At 51.7% G+C, this 23,454-nt stretch overlaps 1 protein-coding gene across 1 annotated transcript in view; it reads left to right on the forward strand.

Moving 5' to 3' along the window:
• Positions 1–23,454, forward strand: part of Kif6 (kinesin family member 6) — a 230,391-nt gene that overhangs the window by 201,611 nt on the left and 5,326 nt on the right. The window contains exons 16-19 of the mRNA XM_048349203.1: positions 12,299–12,349; positions 20,732–20,822; positions 21,679–21,814; positions 23,326–23,423. Of these exons, the coding sequence (XP_048205160.1) occupies positions 12,299–12,349; positions 20,732–20,822; positions 21,679–21,814; positions 23,326–23,423 (376 nt within the window). The remainder of the gene's footprint in view (positions 1–12,298; positions 12,350–20,731; positions 20,823–21,678; positions 21,815–23,325; positions 23,424–23,454) is intronic.

The raw sequence follows: 23,454 nt of genomic DNA on the forward strand, positions 1-23,454 counted from the left end.
ACTTCTTCATGTGATTACTCTCCATTTTTACTTCTTCTGAGAAGTCTCTATTTAGCCTGTTTGCCCATTTATTAACTGTATTGTCAATTCTTTGAGGGGTTAGTTCCTTGAGCTCTGTGTATATTCTGGATAAACAGGCCACTGTCTGACATATAGCTAGCAAAGAGTTCCCATTCTTTAGGCTTTTTAGCTTTGTTACTACAGACATAGAAGTTGAAGTTCAATACAAAGCTTATAAATTCTTGTTATCTTTGTGGTGATTCCTTCTCTGTGACTGTTTTTCTTCTCGCTTCCTTCTCTCTTCTTGGCCTTCTCTTCCTTCCCAATGCCATCCCTTAACGTTGTTCCCTCCCCAGGCTTGTGTCTCCTTCCTTACACATGGCTCTGTCTCCAGCCCTCCTCCTGGTCCCTTCCATGGCCAACGATGTGTCTGCACACCTCCCCCTAAACTTCCTCCACCTCCCCAAAGCTGTGCTGCAGAAATATGCCTTCTGTTCTGTCTCTGCTTTCCCTCTTCATTCTAGCCCTTGCCCCGGGGTTCTTTATCTTCCCCTAAATAACCAGCTGAAACCCACTGGGATGCAAAGCTGTGAGTTGGCCATGTGAACTAGAATTTCATGGAGGCAGAACTCACATTCACTTCTGCAAAGCATCTAGCCAACATGGCAGGCAAGTCCATCTCTGCCTCTCCCCTTCCTCCCTCCTCTTTAAAAATATTTAGCCACAGAAGAAACAAAAGGGGAAAGAGTTCTTGTACTGTGTCCTAAAGGAAAATAGCAAGACCTGGGGTAGGAATCATCACAGGCTCCAAAGACAGGACCATTACCACCAGCATTTCAAGCAAGCTTATTAAAAAGTCATTTACTTCCAATTACAGAAATAAATCACATTTGACTATAAAGGAATATGAACGACCCCGTTACTAATGAAAGCAACACTGAACTGGAGGCAGGAGATTTAGTAGAGATAAACTACGCCCATTAAATGTTGGAATTGGAGTCAGTGACTGTCAAAGGACAATGGCTCTGCTTCATGGAGCTCTGATTTGGGCCATCACAAGAGCTGCCCATAGGGTTGGGCCCTTCCTTGGGAAGAGAGGCACCGGAGTAAAGTCCTCAGGGCCCAGGATAATTTGTTGTTAATTTAAGCCTGAGAGATGATTCCGTCAAAGAGAATGTAAGGTAATCAGGGCCTCAGAAACAATTGCAGTGGACTTGCTTCCATCATCCTCATGCAACATTATCGCATACAAGATGCCCTGCCCTCATTGTCCTTGCTGCCAAGGTTGTTGTCATAATCCTGCTTTAATGAAGAAACTGAGGCGCAGATGGATGAATTAACCCAAGGTCGGTCACAGGTAGTAAGTGCCCGGGCCAACGCCAATCCACCTGTGGCCCAAGCCCCACGTCCTTTCCGCTGGTCTACACGCGGAATCCCCTGTGAAGTCTTTTCCGCCACTTCTCCTGCCCTTCCTGCCGCTGAGTCTCCAACAGTGTTCAGCCAGCTCACGACAGCCACACTGCACTGTGACATCAGTGTTTCCCCGGGCTCCTTCCCTTGATTCTCTTGAGTGATTCTCCTGAATTTCCGAGTGAGTTTTGTGAGTACAGGAGACGGCAAGGGGACTCTCACCGATTCGACAGAAGGCCTGGCCCATTGCTCCGAGACAAGCAACCTGTACAGGCAACACATTAAAAAAAAAAAAGTGACCTATGAACCTGGAAGCTAAATGTGTTTCCATTGGATTTTGTCTTGCGTCTGCAACCTCCTGTTTCACCTGCTGTCCAGTCTCTTCACGTGCAGAACAGTTCCCAGGGCAGCAGGCCGGCCCTGGGTAGCGCAGGTCTTCCATAGGTCGGGTGGACGACCGGCACTGATCCCGAGTAGGGCATGTTTCCTCGCACTGACTTTTTAAAGCACTAGCTGATTCTAAAAATGAATAGCCAAGCGCTGGTGGCTTACACCGGTGATCCTAGCTGCTTAGGAGGCTGAGATGTGAGGATCTCTGTTTGAAGCCGGCCAGCCCAGGAATGCCCATGCGACTCGTATCCCCAGCTAACCAGCAGAAAACCCAGAAATGGATCTGTGGCTCAAGTGGCAGAGCACCAGCCTTAAGCAAAACAAAAAAAAAAAGGAACAGGCCAGGCCCTGAGGTCAAGCCCCGGGATTGGCACAAAAAGTAAACAAATATATAAAAACAGTGAATGAAATCAGATGTTAGCTTAGAGTAAAAGAATGTATCAAATGTATCAGAGATCAATATCAAATTGGCTGTCTTCAAGTTTTAATCCAAGCTTTTTAAACTATATATATATATATATACATATTTATGTGTATGTACATATGTATACACGCAAATTCAAACATCTCAGTGCTCGGGATTGACTTTGTCCCCCCGTGGGCCCTGCTCCTCCGCCTTCACAGTTGGTAAGGGATCTCTGCAAACCAGCGTCCAGAGCGAGGGGGGGGTGCGGAGAGATGGGACCTCCCTGCCTCACCTCCGGCCTACCTGCCTCACCTCTGGAGCAGGTGAACCTTCAGGGCCCCAGGCTCCATCTGAAAATGCAAACGGAAGTCAGACGCCATTGGCTGCACAGGCTCTGCCCTAGGTCCAGACAGCATCCTCAGCAAGCCCCGCCCCATCGTCAGACAAGACTGAGAGCTCCTGCTACTCCTCCAGGGCCCGTGGTGGAAGCTGGCTGCGTCCCTTTCTTTTGCAGATAAGAACTTCCAAACATCTCCAGTGACCATCTTTTGAGTGGAAGCCAACACGCTCTCTGGCCCTGAGCTCCCTGAGGGCTTTCGGATTGAACAATTCATGCTGGTAGCCGAGCTGCAATTATTTTTTCCCCTTACACTTACCTACTTCTTCCTATCTGTTTGGGCTTTTCACAGATGGGCTTATTTGCTTAGTTCTCAGAATATGTTTATGGAATATTATCACGCACTGCAATGGTGCTATCAATAAGCTCCTTAGCTTAATTAACCATATACAATAGCCAAAATGCCTGAGCTTCCGATGGAACATGCTAATCTTGTGTGATTATTATGATTACTTGGGTAGTCTGAATGAATATCCTGTCTGGAAAAGAAGTCGAGTCTCCTAGACATGATATAATTTGGTCATATTTTTATAAATGAGAGCATTCCTCAAAATGTGATCGCCGCATACTGCCCTGATGATAAGGAAACAGCTGTCTGGGAAACTCAGACTGCAACCGGTGTTTCCTTCCTGAGCTGAAGTGCTCATCAATTATCAGGTACGTGGGGCGAACCCTCCCCAAAACACAGGGCCAGGGGGACAAGGAGCTCTTACAAAATTCCCATGGGAGCACATTGTCAACTTCCAGTGACATTTTTTTTCCTTAAAATTATTGATGTCTTTTTTTAAGAATGAGCTGAGTTCTTCTCTCTGCCTGGCATAATCATGTGATCAGAGATGAGGCTTAGCATCTTAAATTAAAGAAGAATCTGGAATTCTGGAAGACTAAGATGTCGTTTGGGAATGGAAAGGATTTTAAAAAGATGTTTGCCCAGCATGGAAAGCACTCTCCTGGTCTCCCATCTTCTTCTTCTGTGTTGGTTGGACCTTTCTCTTCTGCGATTCAGCAACAGCCCAAGGCTTTCCAAAACCTCCCTTCCATCCACCCCAGGCCAAAGCTGAGCACCCCTTCATCAAGACTTGCCTATGGATCGGCCCAGCCCAGCCCAAGTGACGGGTGACATCTTATCCATGCGTGGAGGGCGGGTGGCCGGGCGCCATTTTGCTTGGAAATCTCAATTTCCTCCTGAAGAGTCTATGGCAGTGAGCTTTTAACTTCTTCCGATGCATATATATACACATACTGTTATACACAAATCATACATCATACACGCATATTAGAACGAACCTCCTTTGTTACCTCGCTTGGCCTTCATTTGGATCCATCCTCCATTCTTCCGGTCCGTCACCTCCTGGGACAGCTTCGCCGATCTCTCCCTACCTGAGCTTAGTGCTCACAAGGGCTCAAAGGCTCGCATGCTGCGTGTGCGCACACAAGGTTACACATGTACACGTGTAGGGAAGGCTCTGGCCACTGTCTGGGTGACCAAACCTGGGGCTGTCTTTACCTTTTACCCTCCATTTCTTCATTCTCACCTTCTTCCTCGCTTACCCTCCGCTGAATTATCAAAATGTGGCATCTTCTCCCGGAAGCACACATCCCTTGTCTTTTTTCTGGTCTGGTATCGCTCTGGCTGCCAGAGAATGTATTTTTAGTCTTCCAGAGTTTAAAAAAAAAAAAAAGTAACCAGAGCAAGGTCTGAAGTTACTCAACAAATATCCTCTTCCTAACAAAATCCACGAATCCACGAATCCAGTCAGCCTGCTTTAACCCCCTCTCGCACCTTTCCCCTTTGTCGCCATCTTGTTATTATTACTCCTAGCTTCTTGTTCTTGTTGTTATTTTATAGTTTCATTATTATGCACTTTCTCATAGTCAGTAGCTAAATACCTCTACTTAAATATCTTATTCATACTTTATGTTTATCAAGGCCTCATCTCACAACTTTCTCTGTATATATACATTATATACATGTATACCTTATATATCTGTCTATAATACACACATATGTGTATATCTATAGGCACACGCGGGCGCGTGCGCACACACACACACACATTCAGGAGGTTGTGCCCAGACTGACCAAGACCATGTGCCCTCAAGCATAAGATTAACCCAACCTCCTGTGCTCCTACATCAATAAATGTATCTGCCTGTCCAGAAAATTACTTTCACCTGTAACTCACTCATGTTTCAACTATTGATTTTACTCTCTTTTGTAGCACTAGATTTATTCATGTATTTTGGCCTGTTGGTGGGCAGGCCCATTCTCACTCGACACACTTTGATTTCTCTAACTTGATTTATCTTCGCGCTCATTCCTGTCTGGCAGACAGCCCCGCTAGGTCCCCCAACCCAGAGCTGGCTGTCACAAAGACAGTGTGGAGGGTCTCTCCACAGCAGGGCTGGGGACCGGGCCGCTGGCACTGTGCGGCCGGTTAGCAGCTTGGCTTAGCAGGCAGCGGCAGGCAGGGCATGGACCTGTCCTCGTGGGGCTCACAACAGGCCGGGACCAGATTCTCCCAAGCAGCAGCTGGGACAGACGCCCTCGCATCTCACGCCATGAGCCACGTACAGCCCCCATGTTGCATGGTGCACCTTGAGTTCCCTTCCTGCTTCGGAAACCCAGATCAAGGCTCGGGCTCAATTCGCTATTTTGCGTGTCTGCCCTACTTCAGAAATAGGCCTTTGTGATCTAAGTCAACAATATCTTCTTGCTACTCCTTTTTATGTTAACCACCATGGCTGTGGTGGGAAGAGATGGTTCTGGCCCAGACAGATTTTTTTTCAAATAATGAAATATATATTGGCAACGGGGAGAGGAGTGGTCTGCTTTTAAGGCTTTAAAGGATTTTTTTTTTTTTTTGCCAGTCCTGGGCCTTGGACTCGGGGCCTGAGCACTGTCCCTGGCTTCCTTTTGCTCAAGGCTAGCACTCTGCCACTTGAGCCACAGCACCACTTCTGGCCATATTCTATATATGTGGTGCTGGGGAATCGAACCCAGGGCTTCATGTATACGAGGCAAGCACTCTTGCCACTAGGCCATATCCCCAGCCCCTTTAAAGGATTTTTACCTACCTCCATTGGTTGGAAATTCATCTAAAGATTACACACTTAATTTATTCCAGGTCCATTACTTTTATGGACAGCCTCCGGGCGCTAACCTTTTGATTATCACGGATCCTCTGTGTTAGTACGAAGAACCTGGCTTTCTGTGTCACAGTTGAATCAACACTGAGGATTCACATCCACGAAACCTTACATTTCAGAGAGGCCTCAGCCCAAACCAGTCATCCATATATCCTCCCCACATCCAGGTTCTACTGCGTTTTGATTTTTCCCAGGATGCTATCTTGGTCAAGCTGAACAGAAGACTAGATTTTACCTGGGTTCAGAGCCCCTGGGGATTTCCTACCCCTGTCCCCAGAGTGTAGTGTGAGCACAACCTAGTCTCCCCCCCATCCCACGCCTACCTGCCAAACACTGAGCTTCAAAGGTGACCATGGAACCTTCTGTGCCTATGTCCAGACAGCCCTCTCGAACTGAGACACCATCCAGTCCTCCCTCAATCCCCCTGTCCTTTGCTCTTCTCCTTCAGTCTCACCTCTAGTAAAGATGTCTGTCTCTCCGTGTGTGTGTGTGTGTGTGTGTGTGTGTGTGTGTGTGTGTGTGTGTGTGTACTTGAATTCAGAGTCTGGGCACTGTTCCAGAGCCTTTCGCTCAAGGCTGGCACTCTACCACTTAAACCACAGCTCCACTTCTAGTTTTGTGCTGGTTAATTGGAGATGAGTCTCACAGATTTTCTTGCCTGAGCTGGCTTCGAACCCCAGTCTTCAGATCTCAGCCTCTTTTTTTTTTTTTTTTTTTTTTTTTTGGCCAGTCCTGGAGCTCGGACTCAGGGCCTGAGCACTGTCCCTGGCTTCTTTTTGCTCAAGGCTAGCACTCTGCCACTTGAGCCACAGTGCCACTTCTGGCCGTTTTCTATATATGTGGTGCTGGGGAATCGAACCCAGGGCCTCATGTATACGAGGCAAGCACTCTAGCCACTAGGCCATATCCCCAGCCCTGGATCTCAGCCTCTTGAATAGCGAGAATTGTGGGAATGAGCCACTGGCGTTGGGCAGCAATGTCTTTTGTGTGTGTGTGTGTGTGTGTGTGTGTGTGTGTGTGTGTGTGTGTGCATGCACATGTGTGTAATTTTTATTATTAGAAAGGTGATAAAAAGAGGCTACCATTACATAAGTCAGGTGGAGAGTACATTTCTTTTTGGACAGTGTCACCCTTTCCTTTGCCCTCTTCCAGGTTTCCCCTCCCAACCCTGCTCACAGGTTGTATAGTTCATTTTCCACTTAGGGTCCAGTGAGAACCAGGACTGCATTTGTTCACCCTTGGTCCCTCCGTTCCGAGATGTCTTTCTTAATCCACCTTTCCCTCCTGGAAACTCATGTCTGCCATTGACTTAGTAACTTGGCCTTTCATGTCTGTCATCTGAATTAGGTGGTGGCCTTTCCATGGGTCTGAAAGAGCCTTCATACCTGGCGTCAGCAGGGCCTGTCACATGGGCTGGCTTGTGTCCCTCTGCTTATCCTAAGCATCCTGCGAGATGGCCATGCAAACTTGATTGCGGTTATATTTCTTATTCCCGGTTTCCAATGATGACATTCAAACACAGATGTCATTAAGTAGCCCACTCAGCTAAGGAGTATCCGAGTTGGGATTTGAACTCAACTCCAGCTGTCTCAACAGTAAAATGAAAGTAATAGAGAGATTTGCTTCCTCTCAGTGCTGGGGCCAGGATTCAAGTGATAGAGTACCTGCCAAGCAAGCCTGAGGCCCTGAGTTCAGATCCCAGTGCCGCCAAATAGAACTCCCACCGGGAGCCGAGCTCAGGCTCAGCTCCTCGCAAGCCAGGCCCACTGTGGTTTGGATGTGAACCAAGTGTGCCCCCCGCCCCCAGGGTTTCGCCGTGAGATCACGTGGGCACTGGGCCTTCATGAAGGCCAATGGGTCGTCCAGTCTCTCTCCAGCCTCCTGATGAGCAGGTGCTATTTTTCTTCCCACTCTCCCACCGTTGTCATTTGCCATGAGATGACTACACTAAAGCAGTCACCTCCCCAGAACCCGTGCCATCCTGTTTGGATGTTCAGCCGTCAAAAGCCGCGAGCTACACAAAGCCCCCATTTCCTTCCGGAGTTGGCCTGCCTCTGGTGTTTCATTATAGCCATGAACCATAGACTTAGCCCACCAGGCCTGAGGGAGGAGAGCAAGGCCAGCCTCTGGGGCGGCCGCGGACTGTCACGCAGTAGCTGAGACCTGTGCTGGACTTTGCTAGGCTGGAATGGGTCTTCTACTAGTTTGCATGTTGTACGGCACTTCACACAGAGCACAGGACTCCATAGCCAGTAGACGCGTGACTCGTGTGCGTGGCTGGCGGCGGTGGCTGGAGAAATCGTCAGTGAACGGACTGGCCAGACAGTCATCAGACATGGTGAGCGACCCCAAGCGATCGAGCAGGCGTGCAAAGCCGAGAGTGAGGCGCGAGGGGAAACGGTCGCACCCCCACGCTGAGCAGTGACATCCAAACTCAGGTTTCCCTGTGACGTGCATGGTAACGAACAGAGAGCGCACGCCCCGTACAGCGCATGACTTCCACACGCCTTGCCCTGCCCCGGTCTCTCTCAAGGCCCTGCATCTCCTCCGGAGCGCCCCCTCTGCACCTGCCGCTACTGGGCTGGAGACGTGGCTCGGGGGGTAGAGCGCCTGCCCGGCAAGCCAGCTGGGCAAGCCCGAGCGCCTGATTCCAAACCCTAGTATCAAGCTGGAAGCCGACGGCTCACACCTTCAATCCTAGCTTACTCGGAGGGCTGAGATCTGAGGAACGCGGTTCAAAGCCAGCCCGGGCAGCAAAGTCCGTGAGACTCTCACCTCCAGTGAACCACCAAAAAGCGGTGGCTCAAGTAGTGAGAGCCCTAGAACTGAGCAAAAGGAGCTAATGGACAGTGCCCGGGCCCTGAGTTCCATCCCTACCACCAGCACCAACCCAGAAACACTAGTATTGGCAAATAATGCTGATGATGAGGATGATGGTCAATTGTAAAAGGGGGGGTGTTTTGCTGTGCAGCCTATGATTGTACAAGGTCCTGTTCGAAGTTACTACAGGAAAAATGACCATTCACCCACATTCCCCTTTAAGAAGCCCCTTCTCCCCTCCCCTGTCCCTTTCAGATTCACCCCAGTTTGGACTCCCTGATTCCTTCCCAGTCTGTCTCCTGCCTCAGGCTGGGAGTTCTCTGGTTCCGGTTCCTCTCTTTTCCATATCTCCAGGAGCCAAGGCCAAAACCAGCACATCTATCACCATGGTCAGGACAGCAAGCTGCATGGTGGGCCGACGCTCCCCCGACCCCTCCCCTGCCCCCACCCCGCCCCACCTGGGCAACTCCTTCCTTTGCCAAGACCTGGGGAGCTGCTGCGAGATCCGATCCCGCAGGGTGCCAGGATGCCTCGTCTTCACGTGAGGAATGGCTCTGCTGGCAAAGGGAATCCGGCACCCACCAGGAGGCTATTTGTAGAAGTGTATTTAGGATAGCTCAAAAAATTGCCATATGGTGGGGGACGCTAGCCGGTTCACCGAAACCGAGCACCACTAACGAAGCTTGCCGGCGACTTTCATCAGCTTGTCACGTTAGACAGCCCCATCTTTCCTCCTGTAGGAAGGTCTCCTTATCCGGAGCGTCCGTTTTTATACGTAGAATTCTCCGTCAAGCCAAGGGCCGCAGAGAAGCCTGCACTCTCTCGTGCCAAGCACGCTCCCTGGGCTTTGGGAAGAAGACTCTTTTCTAATGGGCACAGAGAAAGCCGCCAGGTGCCAGGCTGGACACTTCCTATGACATGGCGTGCGACTGGGGTGGCCCAGGGGGTCAGCGAAGCCACCGTCCGGGGAGGCCACCGCCCGGCGCGTGCCCCACAGGAGCAAGCCACCAGCCAGGAAAGCGGTTCCCTTGTGAGGCTCGCAGCACGAGGCACCTGCGCCAGAGACCCAAGGAGCGGGCCGGCGCCAAGGCCTCGCTGACCGACTGTCCGGTCTGTCACGGCGAGAGAGTCCTGGCTGGCCTGCTCCACGTGGAGAGACGTCCCTGTGTGGTGTGCCCTATTTGTTGCATGTGAAGTCTGTATGTGTAAGCTTTTCTATAAACTCAGTTCATCAGCTGGGCCCCGGTGGCTCACACCCGTCATCCAACTACTCAGGGGGCTGACATAGGAGGATTACGGTTCAAAGCCAGCCCAGGCAGAAAATGGTTGAGACTTTTATCTCCAATTAATCAGCAAAAAGCTGGAAGTGGAGATGTAGCTCGAGTAGTAGAGCACCAGTCTTGAGCAGAAAAGGCCAAGTGAGTACAAAGGCCCTGAGTTCAAGCCCCAGGACCAGCACACACACACACACACACACACACACACACACACACACACACACACACAGCACACAGGCAGGTGTTCCAGGGCCTTCCCCTAAACAATAACACTCCTGGAGGCAATGGGGCTTGAACTCGGGGCCTGGGCACTGACCCTGAACTCTTTTGCTCAAGGCTAGCACTCTACCATTTTGAGCCACAGCTCTATTCCCTGTTTCTGAGTGGTTAGTTGGGGATAAGTCTCCTAGGGACTTTCTACCTGGGCTGGCTTCAAACCCGCAATCCTCAGATCTCAGCCTCTTGAGTGGTTAGGATTACAGGTGTGAGTCAAGGCCGGTGATATTTAACCCCAAGGGCAAGTCCAGCCAAGGAAGTGTGGCGTTCTCAGATAGGAGAATGAGAGATCCCTTTCTATTGGCTGGCCCAAAGAGCGAGGCCACAGGGAAGCAGGCACCAGTAGCTCCCACCCAGCTTCAGCTTCATCCCCGGAGGAGCAGCCTGGATACATACAAATCCAGAGATGTGCCCTTTCACTCTGTAGAATGGATTCCTCAGCTGGGTGGGAAGTGACCCTGAATCACCTCTGCCATTCTTCCCCGTATCACACCGACCAAGTGTCATGAGCAACAAGAACTCCCGCGGCCACTCCATCGCCTGCTCCTCTTTGCCTTGAAGGTGCAGAATGCACTTTGTATGAAGAAAGAAATGCAGCAGCGGGCGGAGCGGAAGTTCCCACGCTTTCCCAGAATCCCCCAGTGGCCTGATCACATGGACCAGCCTGCAAACCAGACAGCGCTGACATTTTAACAAGTGTGCTCAGCACTGGGACATAAGCAACCCCCAGGGCTGCTGTTTGGCCCATCCCTCAAGCATAGAATCGTGGTATTTAGAGACTAGTGCGGGGGGGGGGGGCAACCTGCAACTCAAAAATCTTATCCAAGGGCTGAGGATATTGCCTAGTGGCAAGAGTGCTTGCCTCCTATACCTGAGGCCCTGGGTTCAATTCTCCAGCACCACATATACAGAAAACGTCCAGAAGTGGCGCTGTGGCTCAAGTGGCAGAGTGCTAGCCTTGAGCAAGAAGAAGCCAGGGACAGTGCTCAGGCCCAGGACTGGCCAAAAAAAAAACACTTATCCAGAGCAAGAATTTCCCCTTCTCACAGTCCAACAGATGGTCACCCAGCTTCTGCTCAGGCACTCAGGAAAGAGTTGCCTTCTGTGCTGAGATATTTAGTCCATCTTGAGACAACTTAATCCACCTTGAAACAGTACTTGTCATGAGCTGGGGGGGGCTCCCCCCAGCTAAAAGCCCCCAAGACTGCCTTCTTTTGACTTGATTTCTGCCCACAGGAATAAGACAAAAGAAATCTGTTCTCTCATTCACATGATAACCCTCAGATATCCAAAGACCTTTCCCTCCTCCAAATCCTTTCTTCTCCATCTCCATGCCTCAGGTAACTCACGGGGCATGACTTCAACTCTGGCTCCATCTTCTGAATATTTTCTCTTCTGCTGGTATTTCTTGTGAAAGAAGCTTCCTGAACAAATGGCAACTCTGATGCTTCCACTGGCCTCTGGCTCCACAACCCTATACAACCTAAAATTCTTTGAGTTTCATACCTAATAGTTGACAGTTAAAATGGTTGTCAGCTAACCCCACTATAGTTAATGCTTTGCATGGGTTTGTATAAGTTGAAGAAAGATATGGATTTAATGGGGTCCTGTGGGGCATTAGAACACCAAAAGCTCCCTTTCCCTTCATGAATAATAGAACACCAGGGCTGGGAAAGTGGCTTCGTGGTAAAGTGCTTGCCTAGAATGCATAGAGGCCCTGGGCTCGATTCCTCAGCACCACATACACAGAAAAAGCCGCAAGTGGTGCTGTGGCTCAAGTGGTAGAGTGCTAGCCTTGAGCAAAAAGAAGCCAGGGACAAGTGCCCCGGAATGGAGTTCAAGCCCCAGGACTGCCAAAATAATAATAATAATAATAATAATAATAATAATAGAACATCATGAGAGAGTAGTACCCTAGCAAAGATCGCGAGTGACAGGTAAGATAACTGAACCCCAGGATGGCAGGAGGTGAGGGTGAATGGTGTCCTCGCATTGATGTGCGGGTACTGCTCTCTGTCACCTCTGCTTCCGCCACAACCCAGGGCGTGGCGTGGTGTTGGCCCGGGAGGCTGAGGTTGCTGGTGTCCCCCTTTCTCTCTGCCTCCGTATGGTTTGGGTTTTTAGTTTGCCACCGCCGGAAACTCAGCGGCGCTTTTCCTCTGTCCCCCGCAGGCCGTCTGAAGGAAGAGATCACCCAGCGGCAGAAGCAGCAGGTCGCTCTGGGTGAGTACACAGACAGAGCCCGCGGGAAGAAGGCGACAGTGGTGCGAGCTGACCTGGTCCTTAACGCCCCCAGGGCCAGGGTCAGTGCGGATGTTAGGGTGCTCCCCCCCCCCCGGGACTCATTTCCCCACCTGGACATCCGCTTGCTGTCATCGCCCAGTCCCCTGCCCCTCCCGCTGTGTCCTCGTCCTCCCGGCCTGTCCCACCCACTCCTAACCTTAATCGACACCACGTCTCAGCGCCTCGGGGGCCGCTTCAGCCTTCTAGAGCCCCTTCCAGAGCTCACCAACCAGGGTGCCAACCAGCGACGGGACAGCTGCCCGTCTCCGCGCGTGGCTTCCTGTGCGCTATGTCCCCGTATCCTCGTCTGGGCCTCTGAGAGGTGGGCGACATCCGGGGACTTGCCCGTGGTCGTGTGGCTTGTGCGTGCTGAGCAGGACTTGAACCCGGGTCTCCCTCAGTCCCTCAGAGCCACCTGGGAGGACCGTGTGGCTCTTCCTCTCCAGTGAGCCAGGCCCAACCACCTGTGTTCCAGCAAGGGCCTCCCCTGAGAACGGCCCGGGGCCCACCATGGCCTCCTGCCCCCTGGCTGCCCAGGCCTCCTCCTGCTGGCCTTGGCCCTGAGAGCTCCCGAGAGCTGCTTCTGGGCAGGTCTCGTCCTGGGCCTGGAAGGCCACCTGCATGCTTCTCAGCCTCCGAGGTCTTTGGGAGCCTCCGGCGAGCTGTTCCTCGCAGTCTGGGGCCTCAGCTCCTCGCCTCGTCTCCCTGGGGCCTTCCCCGGCAGGTGTCAGGGCCAGCCGGGCTCAGCTAGGCCTCAAACACACAGCACTTCCGCTAGACGTCCAATTAAGGGCACTGGGGAGATACCTGTTTGTATTTGAAAGCATCCCATCCCCACTAGAGAGGAAGCATTAGCGTCCCCCAGCTGCTGTGTTGGGGTTCACTGGCAGGCTGTCCTCTGGACCCCGCAGGAGGTTGCCTGGGGCACGGGGGTCCCAGGTGACCCCACTGCCGATAGAGCCCATGGAGCCTCTTCTTGGAGAAGTCCTCTCAACACTGCAGGTTGTCTACTGAGCCTACCTTGCTGGCTCAGGTTTGGGCCGAGGGCTAGGACAGTGGAGTCCCGCGAGAGTAACTGTCCACACAGCACATTGGGGTCACCTGGTGACCTGTCATTTGGCCATCCGATGGAGGAAGATAGCAGGGATCAATTTGCATTGCCACACACACACTTTTTTTTGCCAGTCCTGGGGCTTGAACTCAGAACCTGAGTCCTATCCCTGGCTTCTTTTTACTCAAGGCTAGCACTCTGCCACTTGAGCCACAGCGCTACTTCTGGCTTTTTCTCTATATATGTGGTACTGAGGAATCAACCCCAGAGCTTCATGTATACGAGGCAAGCACTGTATCACTAGGCCATATTCCCAGCCCCTTGCACTGCCCCTTTTAATGTCTCCATCTTCGTCCTACAGTCCTCTCCCTCTTCTCTTCGCTATCCCTTGTCTTTTAAGTATCTGTACCGGGGATTGAACTAAGGGCCTGGGTGCTGTCCCTTCACTGTTTTCACTCATGGCTGGTATTCTTCCACTGGAGCCATTCCTCTACTTCTAAATATTCCTTTTTTATTATTCCCTTTCTTTCTTTCCTTTCTTTCTTTCTTTCTTTCTTTCTTTCTTTCTTTCTTTCTTTCTTTCTTTCCTTTTTTTCTTTTCCCTAATACCTGAGAGGGCACTGGGCAGGACGGGCAGGTCTTAGCAGGAGACGTGGGCTCGTCCATTTGGCACGATCTCTGTTGAAGAAGGAAATGTGTCTACGGGGAACCTCCTCTCCCTGCCGAGCGCGGCTCCAGCTGCGATGTGAGAGGCACCATTTGGAAAAGATCATGGAGCTGATGATGGGAAGATATACCCCAGGGGGCGGGGGGTGCTGGAGCTGGCTCGTTCCATAGCTGGAGAGCCAACTGGTAATGGTTCAGGAATTTGGGGAGCTGTTATTAAACACAGTCGATGCCGAAAATCAAATTATGTAAGCTTGCAATTAAGTCATATTTTAAAAACACAGTAAGAAATAACTTAAAACCCACCACTGGCTGGCTAATTCGCTCTATGCCACGAGGATCCGGGTAACAGTACTTACCTACCGTAGCTGCACGGCGGGAATACTGCGTGCAAGTGAACTTCTGCACATCTCTGCCCAAGGCCACATCACACCCGTAGCTTTAAATCAGCCATGGCACAAGGGTTTGCACCAAGGAAATCGGCAAATGTAAATCTAACCCTTTTTGTTCTTGTTGTCTTCATAGACAAGCTGCAAACACTTGTCCCCACCCCCGGCATAAGGATCAGGCCAGTTGTGTGGAGGGCGGCATGCATGTGTGTGTATACGTATGCACACACCTTCCTAGGAAGCTTTCCAAACCAACCCCCTTTCCAGACTGGATAGCTAGATTATGACTCTGTTTACCACCTGCCCAAAGTGTATCAGGAAGCATAAGATCCTCTGAGCCTTAGTCCTCCTGGGAAAACAGCAGACAGGGAGACTAATGAGGACAGAAACGAGGTGGGAGAAGCCCTGGGCACCCCCGGCCTTTGTACCCCTAGACATGGAAGCCACATCCAGGGAGTGCCCTTTAAGAGAAACATCGGCACCCACGACTCATGCCTGTAATCCTAGCTGCTTAAGGAGCTGAGATCCGAGCATCATGGTTCCAAGCCAGCTCAGGCAGGAAAGTTGGTGATTGGCCACCAAAAGGCTGGAAGTGGAGCTCAAGTGGTAGAGTGCTAGCCTCGAGTAAAAAACAGCTCAGGGACAGTGCCTAGGCCCTGAGTTCAAGCCCCATTATGAGAGGAGACAGAGAAAGATTAGTGATTATTTATAAGAACATCACTGCTGGGTGCCAGTGGCTCACGCTTGTAATCCTAGCTACTCAGGAGGCTGAGATTTGAGGACCATGGTTCAAAGCCAGCCCAGGCAGAAAAGTCCCCACGAGACCCTTATCTCCAGCTAACCACTCAAAAACCAGAAATAGGGTTGTGGCTCAAAGTGGTAGAGCTCTAGCCTTGAGCAAAAGAGCTCAGGGACAGCACCCTGAGTTCAAGCCCCTCAACTGATAAAATAAGAAGGAACATCATCAACAAAACGGAAGTTACAGGTGGACTCCGAGGAGGGCGGGGCCCCTGCGCTGTGTCCCCCAGTGAGGGGGGCAGGCTCCTGGCCTCGCCGTCATGAACAGTGAGGATGGTAGAAGAGGCAGGTGGGGCTATTAGCCAGAGTCCCTGGAACGTTTTTACAATATCCCAGGCATGGTTCTAAGTCCTGATTCATGTTGTTGGCATTGTTCTTTAATGCCCCAAACACCTCGTGAGGCAGACCCTAGCATCGTCTCTGCCTTGTAACTAAAGCCCAGTCAGCTTCAGTGAACCTGCCTAGCTGTGAGGTGCAAAGCCAGACAGGTTGGCTGGGCCACGCTTTGCCCAGCACCTGCCCACCCTACCCCGGGCCCTTTGCCCAGCATGGTGGAGTCTGCACAGGGCATGGATCCGGTGCCTACCCTCGGAGGATTTCTGTTCTCACCAGGATGACAGGCCACATGCAGGAAAGGTATCTCGCTGTTCAAGTGTCAGTCTCCAAAACATCTGTGCATCCATCTACCATCTTCTTCCCATGACAGGAACAAAACCAACTCAGGGGGAAACCTTCCCTGGCCTCCGCCCCCCCAGGGGTGCATTTCCTCCAAGCCCAGCACATCTCTGAGCATCCCAGCCCTGTTCTGTAATTATTCATGCCCCGTGGTTCTCCACACTGAAACGTGGGCTCCTGGAGAGCTGGGCGCCGCTGCATCCATCCTTCCACCCCCAGCAGCCGGTGCTAGCAGTAAACACGCTAAACCAACGGGCAAATGAATCTTTCCCCAGGTGACCCCCGGACCCGGCCATCTTGCAAAAGCACAATGAGACATTTGAAGATAAAATAAAATAAGTCCATTTAAGAGGAGGAGAAAGTGCTTCTGGCCCCCACAGCTGAGCAAATTACACACAGGCAATAAATTTGTCTAGCCGCAGAGGAAAAGAGGGGGCAGCCCGGAGTTACAGCAGGAAGCAGGCTAACTAATTTCTCTGCAGAAATAGAATTTCTTCCTGGAACTAAACACAAGTCAGGATTTACGGTGTGGATCCTTGGGTAAAGGACGCTGAGTGACAGAATGAAGGATGTCCTCAGCTGCAGTTTTACAAAAGATATCAAAATGTTGCTCAACCAGATGATTCCTGTATCGACCTTCTATAAAAGCAGGAGGCCTGGCCTGCAGGCATAACTCACCGAAAGTGTTTATGAGAGCAGCGGAGATAATGCAATCCAGGTACTCTGCTCTTAAATGGTCACACCGAGAAGGAATGAGAGGGAAGAGTCCAGCCCCAGAAATGTAGGCCATGTCTTCCCTCCCTCTCCCTCTCCCTTTCCCACACCTCTCTTTGTCTCTCTGTCTCTCTCTGTCTCTCTGTCTCTCTCTCTCTGGTATATTTAATCAAGGGCTAGATCATCTTCAGTTCACAATCAAAACTCTAACAAGAACCTGTGGTTGACATTTAAAAGGCACACCTCACTGCCAACTGCCTGAGAACCTTGTCAGTTGGGAGGGACAAGCCCCCAGGGCTCAACACCGAAGTGCAGAGCTCAGAGTTTGAAACTGGAATCTGCGGGGTAGTTGGCATGTGCACCTAACCCAACCCAACTGCTCCTTGACACAACAAAAACAGCTCATTTTTATTAACGTTTTATTAGTATTAGTAACTGCACAAAGGGGATTGATTGGTTGTGATATTTCTATACATGCACATGATATACTTTGATCAAATGTATCCCCTCTGGTACTCTTTTTTTTTTAGAATATATTATTGTTATTATATACAGGGCTAGGAGTGTGGCTTAGTGGTAGAGTGCTTGCCTGGCAGGTATGTAGCCCTGAGTTTGAGTCCTCAGCACCACATACGCACAGAAAAAACTGAAAGTGGCGCTGTGGCTCAAGTGATAGAGCACTGGCCTTGAGCAAAAGAAGCTCAGGAACAGTGCCCAGGCCCTGAGTTCAAGCCCTAGGACTGGCAAAAAAAAAAAAAAAAAAAAGGTATTCTACACAAGGGTTGCCATTTCATAAGCCTGGTAATGAGGACACTTCTTGTTTTGGATAATGTCATCCATTCCTCTGCTTTGCTCCGCTCCAGACCTCCTCCCCCATTCCTGCCCACAAATTACTCAGTTCACTTTCCATAGAGAGTGTACTGAATAGCACAATCACATTTGTTCACCCTCCCTCCCTTTCTGTGCCCTTCCTTCGCCCTCCCCCCCAAAAAAAAAAACCAAAAGCAAAACAAACAACAACAACAACAACAAAAATCCATGTTTCTCTTTCCTAGGGTGTGGGTAATAGAGCTTAAACACAGAGCCTTGTGCTTTTGATTGGCTTCTGCACTCGGCTAGACTCTACCACTGGAGCTTTTAACTTTTTTAACTTTTTAACTTTTTTTTAACACACCTCTGCTTTTAACTTTTTGCTGGTTAATGAAAGATAAGAGGCTCTTGAATTTGTCTTCCCCAGGCTGGCTTTGAACCATGATTCACAGATCCCAGCCTTCTGGATAGCTAGGATTACACGCGTGAGACAGCAGGGCCCGGCTAAAACATTTTTAGTGGGTTTTCATTGTTCCTTTTAATGAGTATAATATAGGAGGATTGTATTCACCCCTCCCCCTCCCCCTCTCTACTGGTTTCCCATGTTTCATGTCTTCTTTTTTTTACATCTAGGTTCTGCAGATGAGCAAAAACATAATGTTTGTCTTTCTGAGTATGGCTTAGTTTACCTGATTTGGGGATTTGGGGTTCTGTCCATGGTTTTGTTCTTAATGCACTCGATTGTGTATATTAAGCCATCGTTTCCTGGCCACATTTGGGCTGCTGTCACACAGGTGTGCAGGTGTTTCTAGATTCCTTCAGATGGGTACCCAGGAATGGTACCGCAGGGTCATCTGCTCCTTCTCGTCTTCATCTTTGAGGGCCTTCTCTGTGGATATCCGTAGTGGCTGCCCTGGTTCCCATTCCCACCAGCAACCTTTAAGCCTCTCCCACCGCCATCTTCACCAACATCTGTTCTTTGTTCACTTGATAGCTGCTATTTCCACTGAGGTGTGATGGAATCTCAGTGTCATTTTGACTTGCAGTTCTTTTAGGGTTAAGGATGTTGAACATTCTTCGTGCACACATTAGCCCTTTGTACCACGCGACTCATCTGCCCACTTATTCATTCGATTATTTGTCCTTTGGGTGTTTAATTTTTTTGAACTCCTTATGTATTCTAGATATTAATCCCTCCTCTCATGAATAGCTGGCAAAAGATTTTCTTCTACTCTGTGGCTGTCTCTTCATTCTTGACTTTGTTCCCTTTGAGGTACAGAAGCTTTTTTTTTTTTTTAATTTGGCGTAATCCCATTTACCAATCCTTGCTCTTATTTCCTGAGCTATTAGAGGCCTACTTAGAAACTCACTGCTTATACTTATGTTTTCCTGTTGTCATCTCGAAGTCTCAAGTCTTATATTAAGGTCTTTGATCCATACACACACAAAAAAAGGGAGGAGAGGAGGGTGCCATTTATATTATAACTTCAGTCTTCATCATTCAAATTTCATTCCAAGATAAGACTTGTCTCCCTCACCCTGGCTAAGGCCAGCTGTCACTAGGAAGGGAATATTGTCACGGACCATCCTCGGTTTCCCCAAGGAGAGGACTCCATGACGAGTCCGGTTACAGCATGGCTTTGGGCCTCTTGGCGGGGTGGACGCCCAGAAAGCTCCGTCATGGACGGAGCTTTGTGGCTCTCTGGACGGGGGCTGGCAGCTTGCCCAGGCAGTTGCTTGGCTCCACACCGAGTGCTGACCCGCGTGCTGCTTCTCAGTAGGCAGCACTCATGAAGAGACTGGACTAAGGGCCTCTTCACAGAGCTGACCTAAGGGGGCCCCTCGCAGCCATGTGAACTCACGCAAGCCCAGGGGAGCCCAGCAGCAACTCCTTGCTCCTGGCACCTAACTGGCAAGTCCAGGCCCAGGGGTCCTGGATGAGAATCAGGCTCTGCCCGTGCCCCCCCCCCCAGGGCACCAGGCTCTCCGTGTGGCCTCCTCCAAGCCCCCTTTCTGCCTGGGAGGCGGGGGGGGGGGGGGGGGAGGTGTGGGGAGGATGAGTTTGGCTGAAGTCAGACTGCTAGGTCAGAAGTCTCTTCGCAACTAACTCTCTCCCAACCTTGGCGCTGGCCCTTTTCTCGGGCTGACCTGCGGGTTGACGTGCCCGTTCTGTCTACCACGGGGTCTGTCTCCGGGCTCACTCGTGACTCCAGCCCATGAGGGATGAGCGCCGGGTGGGCGGGCTGATCCACCCATCGGCTCACAGTTGGATACGGTTTCCAGAAGTGGGGAGAGCCGGCATTATTACAAATCTGCTCCTGCTGGCGCCCCTCGAGCCCCCAGCCCGGTGCCCCTGCAGTGGGCACGGAGGGTTCCCAGCCTCGGGAAACACGAGAAGCAGCCCGGCAGGCTCCTGGTGGGCTCACAATGCACCTGCTAAGCAGACAGGACCCGGGGGGGGGGGGTCTGGTTGTCATGGCAACGCGAATAGCTGGTGCCTCGTGGGTACGCTGTGCCCTCATTCTGGATACGTAAGGTCCGGTGCCACGGGCCTTCTTTCCCAGAGCCTTTCAGGAGGCTCACCCCATCCCGGCGCCAGCTGGCATTGCCCACCGGCAGCACGAAGACGCTCCGTCTCCATCAGCCAACAACTTGTGAAAGGGAACAGATTAAGCCATTCCCCTCCCCAGCCCCCTCCAGATCCCTCACAGCCCTGGACCAAGGCCTGGCCTGGGTCCCCGCACCCACCTCGGCGCCCGGCCCCAGGCCCTTTGCACTGGCTCCCGTAGGCTCTGTGCCCTGAGCTCGCCGCCTGCCTTCCTCCGGGCCTCTCAGCCTTGCCGTCCCCTCCCGGGAGGCTCTGTGCTCCCACCGCATCATTTCCATCCACCTCCGTCTCTCCTGTGGCACCTGTCAGCCCCTGGCACGAGAGGGTGGGCACGCAGGATACCGTCCACACCAAGTGCTCGGCCGTGTCACCAAGGCTGGTTGGTGTGCACATTCACATCCCCTGAGTCCACCGGACCTGACACACACAAACACACGCACACACACACACACAAACACACACACATACACACACACACTGCCCTGAGTCCACCAGACCTGAGACACCCACCCCACCCCAGCCCAGCCCAGCCCAGCCCCGCCTTGGACGGGGACGGAGAAGGACGAGAGGCCGTCCTGTGGGAGGTCAGCCATGGCGTCTCCCTCCTCCAGGAATCTCAGAGAGCGCAGGCCTCTCCCAGCCCCCGGGGCCAGACCTGCAGGAAGAGAAGCTTCGATCGCAGCTGGAGGAAGAGAAGAGGAGGTAGGCACCCACCCTTCTTCTACCAGCTAGCCTCGCACCGCCTGACCCCTGGGGTGCCCTGAGCCTCCCAGGGCTGGACCCACTCAGGAAAGTGGGCCCAGCCACCGCGGGGCCTCAAACCACAGGAGCCGAGGCCGGCCCGGCCCAACCTGGCTCAGGCTGCAGCAGAGCTTGTCCTCTGCTGCCACCTAGAGGAGCCCCGGAGCATGCCACCCCGAGGAGGTGGCCCTCCCCCTCCCCCTCATTCCCATCCCCCTCCTTCTCCCCCTCCCCTCCTGGCTCCAGGTCTTGGGGACATCCTGAACCATCTAGGGGCACAAAATAATTTTACTTCTAGAGTGAAGAGCCCCAAGCATAAGCAGGGACATCATGGCCATCATAGAATAGCCCTCAAGACCCAGATAGGAGAGAGAGAGAGAGAGAGAGAGAGAGAGAGAGAGAGAGAGAGAGAGAGAGAGAGCACATGTGCACCCCTTAAAGGCAGTTCTCATTCTTGGGGATCTCACACAGGCCTGCTTCCTAGATCTCCATGGGCCTCCTGTGAAACAGTGAATCACTCCACTATTTCCTTTCTTTCCCCCAGCCGCAGGGCTTGAACTCGGGGCCTAGGCGCAGTCCCTGAGCCCTTTTGCTCAAGGCTAGAGCTCCATCACTTTGAACCACAGCTCCACTTGCAAGGAGAGGGCTTCGTTTTGTTTTCATTTGATTATTAAACCACTCTAGTTCTGCCCAGTGGACTTCAAGCCTGATGCCAGCCCCCTGGCTTCGGGGGGGGGCCACTATCAAGCAGCTCCGGGCCCCAGCACCAGGGCAGCGCCCGCACGCCAACACCCCCACCCCTGCTCCCATCCCGCAGGTACAAAACGACGTTCACGCGCCTGAAGGCCCTGAAGGTGGAGATCGAGCACTTGCAGCTGCTCATGGACAGGGCCAAGGTGAAGCTGCAGAAGGAGTTCGAAGCCTGGTGGGCAGAGGAGGCCACTAACCTGCAAGTATGGGCCTCCCCCCACCTCGCCCGCCCCGGAAGTCACAGTCCCCAACAGTCCCACGCCACGTGCCACCGTGGCGTTGTCTAAGCTGTCCAGTGACACCACGTGACTGGTCATTCATTTCTGCCAGAACATTAGGAAGATGCCGAGGAGAAAGCCAAAGCTCCGTTGGCCTCTGCACGTAGAGACCACCGATACCCCCATGGTGGCTTATAGGACTTTGCCTTTTCTTCCTGTATAGACGTGAATGTGGCTTGGTTTTCTTTTTGTGCCAGTGCTAGGGTTTGAACTCAGTGCCCGAGTGATGTCTCTGAGATTTAGGATTGTACCACTTGAGCCACTGCTCCACTTCCAGATTTTTTTTTTTTTTTTTTTTTTTTTTTTTTTTTTGCTGGCTAATTAGGGATAAGAGTCTCATGGAGTTTCCTGCCCAGCCTGGCTTTGAACCATGATCCTCAGATCTCAGCTTCCTGAGTAGCTAGGAGGCTTTCAATGTACTTTTATGAACATAGAATTCTATTGGTTTTCAGGTATCACAAATAGCTTTTTTTAACTTGAGAATGAACATTTCTGTTCGTGTTACTTTCTACGATATCATTCCTGGATGCTGTATAGGAATATATTTTAATCAGCTTAACCAATCTGTTCTTGATATTTAGATTGTTTCTCATTTTTCAGTGGAAACATATTTGCGGATAATTTTTTTTTTTACATATTTCCCAGACAAATTCCTCGAATGTCTCTGCAATATTTTGAAGGCTAAAAGAACCTGCCAGAAAGTGTTACAAACCACCCAGGGCCGGTCTTCCTTCCCGGAGCTAGCACCTCGATGGCTGTGAGAGAGAAGTGACAGAGAACACGTTGCCGTGCTTTGTCACACAGAGTGGCTCTGTCACTTGTGGGGGGTGGGCAGAGCCTTCCCAGCCCCCTCCTGGGCAGAGCTCTTCGTTGTTAAGGCCATCCAAACTGGGAAGCGAGTTAGCTCCGAGGACACGCAGCCAGGCGGTAGTCAGTGTCTGACTGCCGGGTATGGTGGGGAGCAGAGGCAGAACCAGGCACGTTGGACGTCTTCTCCACAGGACAGAATTAGGGGGTCATGCTTAGCTTTGGGGCTTTTCTGAGAGTTCCTACCAGCGCCTGAAGTACTCGCCTGTGATTGGAAGGCACTCGGTGTGACATTCCCGCACGTGTGAACGCGTCCCGGCCCACCACCATCTCCTGTCCTCCCCAGCCCACTCCACCCCTCCCTAAAACCCTCCCACGGGCCTCCTTACACGCTTACTTTTTCCTGTGTAGCTCAGGCACCCAGCATTACAGTCCTAACTGATTGTGGTTGTTGCCATATATGTTGTATATAGTAACTCTGATAGCTGCCTGTTCTCCCTTATGGAGTCTCTGGCGGGGGGGGGGGGGACAGCTCAGGGGTGGAGCCCTTGCCTAGCACGGGCAACACGGCCCTCGATGATAAAAGCATGGGGACGGTCTCCCCATGAAACGCCTTCTTGGGCCAACAGGTGTGCTCCCCAGCCTCGAACTCGCTGCTTCCCGTGAAGCCGCTTCCCCGGTCGTCCGGCTCCCAGCAGGACGGTTCCCAGTTCCCCTCCAACAGAAGGTGAGGGCGACTCCGAAGTTGGGGGGGGGGA

The sequence above is a fragment of the Perognathus longimembris genome, chromosome 6, assembly GCF_023159225.1.
Source record: "Perognathus longimembris pacificus isolate PPM17 chromosome 6, ASM2315922v1, whole genome shotgun sequence".
In the NCBI taxonomy this organism is placed as follows: Eukaryota; Metazoa; Chordata; class Mammalia; order Rodentia; family Heteromyidae; genus Perognathus; species Perognathus longimembris.